Below are 7378 nucleotides of genomic sequence, written 5' to 3'. Positions count from 1 at the left end.
TTCATTGTGTTCTGCCTCTGGTTTTTTGAACTAAAATGGGTTGTATGGTGTATACTGTTTTTAACCTTTGAACCCTGGAATGCAGTCTGTAGTTTTAAAACCAGCAATAGCTGTATTGTGTAGTCCTTCAGCTCCTAAGGATATGCTTACTGGGGATGGGAAAGGGAAGATGAGTTAACCATTTTAGCTTTTGCTTTCTATAGAGGTTCACACTACCAGCCTTCAAAATCAATGGCTGTGTGCAGTACAGAGATGTTTCACCAAGTTACGCTGATGTAACTGTATTAGGAAGAGTAAATCTCGAAAGTTCTGAGGAGCAGCACCATGAATTATAGGTAGTTATGATGTAGTTTTTAAACTCAACTTTGTACTTACTGTGGCTTTTTTCTCTTTTGCAGTTTGGAGCGTTCAGAGGAAGAACACTGTGCAGTGCCTGACCCCTGTAACACTGTCATCTTGCCTTTTAATTGTATGTCATACACTGCCACAAACCAGGACTTCATCCAGCACCTTTCTGCCTCGATAGCGCAGGCTGTGCAGAAATCTCCCCCCTCATTCACAGAGAATAAAGGAAGCCCTCCAGGTAGTTCCACAACTGCAGACAAAGAAGATGGATATTTTGAAATGGGACTTCATGAAGGAGATCAGACTTTTGAGTTCAGCACTACTTCAGATACTCAGTCATCCGACAGCACAGCACTGGAGCGTGTTGACATTGTCAAAATTCTCTGGAGCTTTTCTATTCACATTCATAAAGGACTCAGACAGTTTGCTTCCTGTTTGGTTTTGACTGATGATATGTTAGCTGTGTTTGAGATTCCTCATCAGGAATTGAGAGGAAATTGCCAGCACATCCCTTCTGCCTTGAAATTAACACTCTGTTTTCCATACACTGATCTAACAGAATTTGGCTTTCTCCTGCCAGAAATCTGTTTAACTCTGAAGCTGAAAAACAGTGACAACTGCTTGTTTGTTGTTTCAGACTCCCAGAATCTGCAAGACTTTTATTCCTGTTTACATGCATGTTGCTCTCAACACTACCCATCAGTGTTATCAAGCTCCACATTGTACTGTGGTAAAGCAAACCTCCCAGAGTTTCTTTGTCAGCTTCTGGAATTGAATTGCATTTCAGCAGAAGATGTTGAAATCAAAGGTTGTTTCCCAACATATCTTGTTTATGGGAATGAAACCAATGTTCGGGAAATCTTGCATCAACCAGAGTCAGCTGGCAAGAACCAAGAATGGTCAAAAAATATTTTATGTTCTGCACTTTATTCTTCAGTATATGAATCTTCTGACCAGGGTCTCTGTGTGGTCCATCCATGTTGGATATTTCTAACACCCCAGCATTTGTACATAGTTAAGGTGGATTTCAGTTTACTGCCAGGTAAATGGGTAGGCACAGAATGGTTGGGAAGTGTATTTAAGCTGAATAGAATTCCATTAGCATCACTTGTGTTGCATCCAACTCACAATTCCATCCAGCAGAAGGGTTCGTTTTCAGATGGACATGTGCTGGAGTTGCTTGTTGGATACAGATTTGTCACAGCAGTGTTTGTTCTACCTCATGAGAAATTCCACTTCCTAAGAATCTACAGCCTTTTGAGGACACTCCTACAGGATGTGAAGACTATTATTATTTTCAAAGCTTCAAGCAAGTCAGATGCTTCAAGAAATCATATTGTGGAGGCAAACAGACACGGTCAGTCAGCAAGGTAATAATTCCCATGCAAGGTCTCTTGCACAGTGCTTGATGTGGCCTAACCAATGTGTTTGCAGCTGTCATTGTGGTTGGGTTTGGCCTGTGGTATTGGTGAAGTACTGCATTCTGCAAGTCTGCAGTCATGTGAGTGGTTACCCTGGACTATACCTGTCCTTGTTTCTGGTTTGGTTTGTCATTGCAGCATGAAATATAATTTTGTGTGCCTGCAGGCTGAGGTCATGGCAGGTTGTCTGCTATGCTCAAGATAAATAATTCAAACTATTAAAAATGGAAGTTGCCTGTTATTAATTTTTCAGTGAAATATAAATATTAATTCTTGTAAGGGAAAGACTGTTTCTCCTTACATTTTTGATTGTGCTTCCTGGATCTCTTCTAGTTTTTGCAAGCCTCATCTGACACTGTCATCTTTATATCCATCTGAGCTTCTTATGCAGAAGATAACAGAAGATAACCAGATTCCTGTACACCTTCATGTGTCTGCATCTCTGCAGTATGTGGCTGGACTGAAAGGAAGTGCCCTAGTTGAGTTTTTCCATGGCAACATTGCAGAGGTATTGTACCCAGCCCAGCTGTATAAAAAGATGCCTTGTGGCCTTTCTGTATTGCACAGTATTTTAAAGAAGAACTTTCCTGATCAAACTTAGTTAGGGCCAGCAAAACCTGGAAGCGTTTTGATCGAAAACCTGTTTGTGTTAGTCCATTTTGGGTTCCTTGCTACAGGGACTGGGATCATGCTAGGCTTGTTCTGCCTTTGGGATCTGTGATGCAGAACAGGAGAGTACACTACTCTGTCTTGAAGATGGTTGCTCCAAGAATATTCCTCTTCTTAAAGTAGCAAAAAGAAAATAACAGGAGTGGAATTATTTTGTGGCTGAATGAGTACATAGGTGTCCTGAGTTGTGTGTAATATGGGTGCATAACTACAACACATGTGCATGACTTCAGGTGCTCCAGAAACATAAGCAGATAAACCTAATTTTTGAAGAACAGGTTTATACTCCGTGGTGAACATGAAATTTAGAAGTACAAATCTTACCTGAAATTTATGATGTGGCTTTTTGAGTGAGAAATCATTGTGGTCTGAGTACAAATGTCAACTGAAAAGCTTGAGAAAAAGACTTTTTTTTATTCCCTTGCCTTCCTTCCAGATTTTTTAAGCAAGCACAGTTAGAAGTTCTGCTTATCTTTTTGCATCAGGAGAAGCTGATAAATAAAGCAGGTCACTCATTGAGGGTGTTCACAGTAAGCTCATCAGGCTAGAAGTTGGGAAGGTTGGAGCAGCATCTGTAGGGGCAAGCTGTGCTTCTGTCCTCTCTTGAGGGCCACGGAGTCCAAGCACTCAGTAGCATCTCAGTAGACTAGTTGGCTTGGGAGGGCACTGCTCATCTATTGAATAAAGTTTTGTCTGCTCTAAAGAGCTTTTCTTATATACTAGATGGTTTCCTAGTTTTTCTTAGTTTAAGTCAGAAAGCAAGGAATAGTTAGCTTACAACAGAAAAATAATTGTCTTCTATAAACACAAGATACTTTCAGTGTCTGCTGATGTGGCCTCATTTAGCAGCTATGTCTACTCTTTGACTATAGCATGTTCAGATGCTTCAGACTTTGAAGTTTTCTCTCATAGTCTAAAGTTGCCTCTGAGATGATGAAACTATGTGAAATATCAAAGTGTGCATGTGGTTTATGAAATAAAATTTACATCTTAGGTGGAAAATGAAGAATTGAGACACCTCATGTGGTCTTCAGTTCTGTTTTACAAGACTCCCAGTGTGGAAGTGATGGCTTGTGTGCTTCTCTCAACAAAAGCTATTTACTTTCTGTTGGATGATTCTTTCATTTGTGCTGATGAGCACCAGTCAGGTAATACAGTTATTTTGAGCAGGTTGCCAACTTGATCCCTGTCTGTATTTGTTTTCAGTTGAAATACCAATTTTGGTTGATACTCTTACTTGGACCTCTTAGTTGACGGGTACAGTCCCACAATTTGCTGTATGCAAAGTATTTGCATAAGACTTTCGTGGGTCAAAAATCTGGGCCTTGAGTCATGGCTGCTTCTCAGCCACTTCCAGCTGCCATTGTATCCATGCTTTTCACTGATGTCACTTCGCAGTCCCTAGAATCATCCAGGCAGCTAAAGATCCTTCCATACCCAGAATGGTGAGTGAAGGGTAATGAATCTCATGGTGTGTATTCAAGTGGTTTGTTAATGCAGCTGCTTATTTGAATCTGATATGTGACAAGTACTTCAAGAAATGCTGCTAACAGGGAGATTTGGCTGTATTTGATGCTTGAGAAATTGTTAGATACTGTACCCACTTTGTTCTTAACTTCTTCAAGTGTGACGTAAGATTTTAATATAGAAGTTATACCTATGGAAAGAAAAATAATTTTTTTCTTGTTTTTAACAGATTTTTGGAACAAAGAAAACTCAGATTGTGATAATAGTTCTTTCCACCTCTCTTGCTGCTTTGTGCTAAAACTTAATGACCTGCAGTCAGTAAATGTTGGCCTGTTTGACCAATACTTCCGAATTACTGGTGAGTACATCTTGTTCTTAAGTTTTTCCACTTCCATTCTGCTTTAGTCTTTTGTCACATGGATTCCTGTTTACTTAAATAGTGAAATGGATGAGTGGATTATTTAGTTGTTTCTTTCTCTTGAATCACTACAGCAGTAGTTGAACAGTTGAATCATAAGTGTACATTGTATTTTAAATGAAGAGGAATTATATTACATACAATCTGAGGGATTTGTAAAGATTGTTTTCAAGGATTTGAAAGCTTTTGGACTAACGATGCATATTTTGAGGAGAAATAATCCTTGCAAGAAATCATTTCTGTGGCAGTTGCATTTTGGTTCAAGAAGTGATAATGCCACGTACAGATTTGTGATTGATTATACTCTGTCTTCTCTTCAGGACATTCTGCAGATCATATAGTCACCTGCCTGACAAGAGACAGCTACAACACTCACACCTTCATACAGCAGCTTATGGCAGTCCTGTCATTGCTTGCACGCACACCTTCACCTGAACCAGTAGATAAAGACTTCTACTCTGAATTTGGGAGTAAAACCACAGGTGAGAACTTTTTGACGTGTCATGACTTATTTAGGCATCATACTTACAGCTTTATCTATACTTTACTGATTAAAAACCCTTTCAAGGGACACTTATGCATCAGTTGTTTCCTATTGATCCTTCAACCAAACTCCCTAACTTTAATTACCTTAAATGTGCCTTATGTGAGCAGAATTGTTAAATATAAATAGTCTTGCACACATGAAGTTAGCAGTGGCTGCTTAAGTCTGGCAAAACCAGCACTTCCTGTGCAGTATTTTGGGGTGTGTACTGGTGTAGCTCCCACTGCAAGTTTCAAGCTAACCTATAGTCTTGTAAGTCATCAAAGAACATTGAAGGTGAAGTCTGAAGGCTATGTCTTTCCTTGCTGCATTTCTGAGAACGTAGAGGATTGAAAACTAGACTGTTTTAAGGTGTGTTCGGTTCAGTTCCGATCTCAGATGGAACTTCTCTTAGAACTGTGAAGCCAGTTGAAGACAAAAGATAAAACTGCATTTTCCTAACAAGTGACTGTTTTTGTCACTGTTCTAAGGAGAAGCTGTGTAAGCCCAGGAAGTCTGAGGTTTGGTGGGAAGTCATATCTTGTATCAGACTGTTGATTTATGTGAAAAAATCAGGCACACTTCCTTCAAGCTTTGCTGTGTTGTATTTCACCACTTAAATTACTGGGAGTGAGAGACTGTGATTCCAGAATGTAACATTGAGCAGGGGAACGTGCTCATGCAGTAGGGATATAAAAGCATTTCATGGAATGTTGTTCGTTTTTGTATTGTTTTAATTTCTTTCTTTTCTCTCTGCTTAAGAGCAGAGATTTTGTTAGTACTCAGTGATATGATAATGCTTTCAATGAGTTCAGAACTGGGAGTGAGCAGGTGACAGAGGAGGTCAGTTGGTATGGAGGTGAATAATCTCTGATATGAGAATCCAGCTGTATTTGCTTTAACTTCTGTCATCACCTTGAACTGGTTTTGTGGTTAAACATTTGCAGAAAAGTATGTTAATAATGCAAGAAAAACTGCAGTAGAGATCTGCAATCCAAATAAAGTTATTCCAGTACTGTGTGTAGCCAGAAGTGTGTACTAATAGATACAGAGCTTGAGTTCTTCCAGCTGCAAAGATTGTTGCTTATGCTAATACATGAAGGAAGTGTTGTATGGTACTAAATATAATAATGTATATTTCTTGCAGGAAAAATGGAGAATTATGAACTGATTCACTCTAGCAGAGTAAAATTTATTTATCCAAATGAAGAGGAAATTGGGGACCTTGCTTTTCTAGTGGCAGAGAAGATGGATGCTTTGACTAATCTTCCGTCCCTCAACATCCTTCTGTATGTGTTGGCATTTCAAGTAAATCATGTTGAAGGATCTGCTCAAAACACTAGTTCACTTCAACCTAAAACTCTTCTACTGACCAGCTCTGATTTGTTCCTTTTTGACGAAGATTATATCAGTTATCCACTACCTGAATTTGCTAAGGAGCCACCAAAGAGAGATAAGTATCAGCTTGCAGATGGAAGACGAATCAGAGATTTAGACAGAGTACTTATGGGTTATCAGACATATCCACAGGCCCTTACATTTGTGTTTGATGATGTTCAGAATCAGGATCTGATGCAGAATTTAACACTGGATCATTTTGGAGAAAATGGTAGTGTCCCAAAGGGAAGTTCTAAACAAGAAGGCAGCAAGAGCAGAGAGATCCAGTGGTACATTTTTATCCCAAGTGCAGAAAGCAGGGAAAAATTGATTTCATTGCTTGCAAGACAGTGGGAGATCCTCTGTGGTAGGGAACTGCCTTTGGAGCTCACTGGGTAGTTATTGCACAGCCAAGTGATTTCAGTGTGTACTGTAAAGTAATGCACAGTGTAAGTAGATAGCACCTGTCAAGTTCTGCTTGTTTTAATCAGGAGCTGACCTGCACTCCCTTGCTCCCTAGTGCAGTGAACATGTAATAGTGCATAGAAATACTCTGAAGTGTTAACTGGGGACTGAACTTCTTGTACAGTCTATTTTTTATGCAATAGTATATAGTGAAAAAACTCATGAGACATCCTGGGAAACTGTATGGAAAAATTAAGGAGTCAACACTAGATATTCTGTCGTCTAGGGCTGTTAAGGTTTCCACTGTTCTTCTGTATATATCAGTTGTGCTGTTCTATACAAATTCTAATGTGTAAATAAGGGTAAATGCTTGTGTATGTTCAAGTGCAATGTTCTTTGTACAAGAAGTATTTTGGGTATGCTGCTAATGCTTATTATTTAATGATCTTACAGTTTTACATATTTTTTCTTTGAGGCCAAATGTAATTATTTGCTGCCAATTGTGAACTTTAGTAATATTTGAGCCACAAGCAGGTAACAAATTTTCATATGGAACTATTTTCACAGGCATTCTTTTTCCTTGTCCTAGGAAAAAGAATTGCCTGTTAAAGATCCCTTCAATATCATCGTGAGAGAGGAAATAGCTAATGTGGGTATATGAGCGTTTTGTCAGCAAATAATGAATTTGTATCTCTGAACACAGTCTTTCTTTTGCCTATCTTGTCAATACAAATAAAGTGTAATTTGACAGTT

General features: G+C 39.0%; 1 protein-coding gene across 1 annotated transcript in view; it reads left to right on the top strand.

The window, feature by feature from the left end:
* Positions 1–7378, top strand: part of NISCH (nischarin) — a 24917-nt gene extending 17539 nt beyond the window's left edge. Inside the window, 6 exon segments of the mRNA XM_009079200.1 lie at positions 399–1715; positions 2100–2274; positions 3430–3583; positions 4132–4260; positions 4641–4802; positions 5991–7378. Of these exon segments, the coding sequence (XP_009077448.1) occupies positions 399–1715; positions 2100–2274; positions 3430–3583; positions 4132–4260; positions 4641–4802; positions 5991–6619 (2566 nt within the window). The 3' untranslated portion in view covers positions 6620–7378.

Source organism: Acanthisitta chloris, unplaced genomic scaffold (genome assembly GCF_000695815.1).
Source record: "Acanthisitta chloris isolate BGI_N310 unplaced genomic scaffold, ASM69581v1 scaffold4477, whole genome shotgun sequence".
Lineage (NCBI taxonomy): Eukaryota > Metazoa > Chordata > Aves > Passeriformes > Acanthisittidae > Acanthisitta > Acanthisitta chloris.
This window is presented reverse-complemented; position numbering and strand designations above follow the sequence as displayed.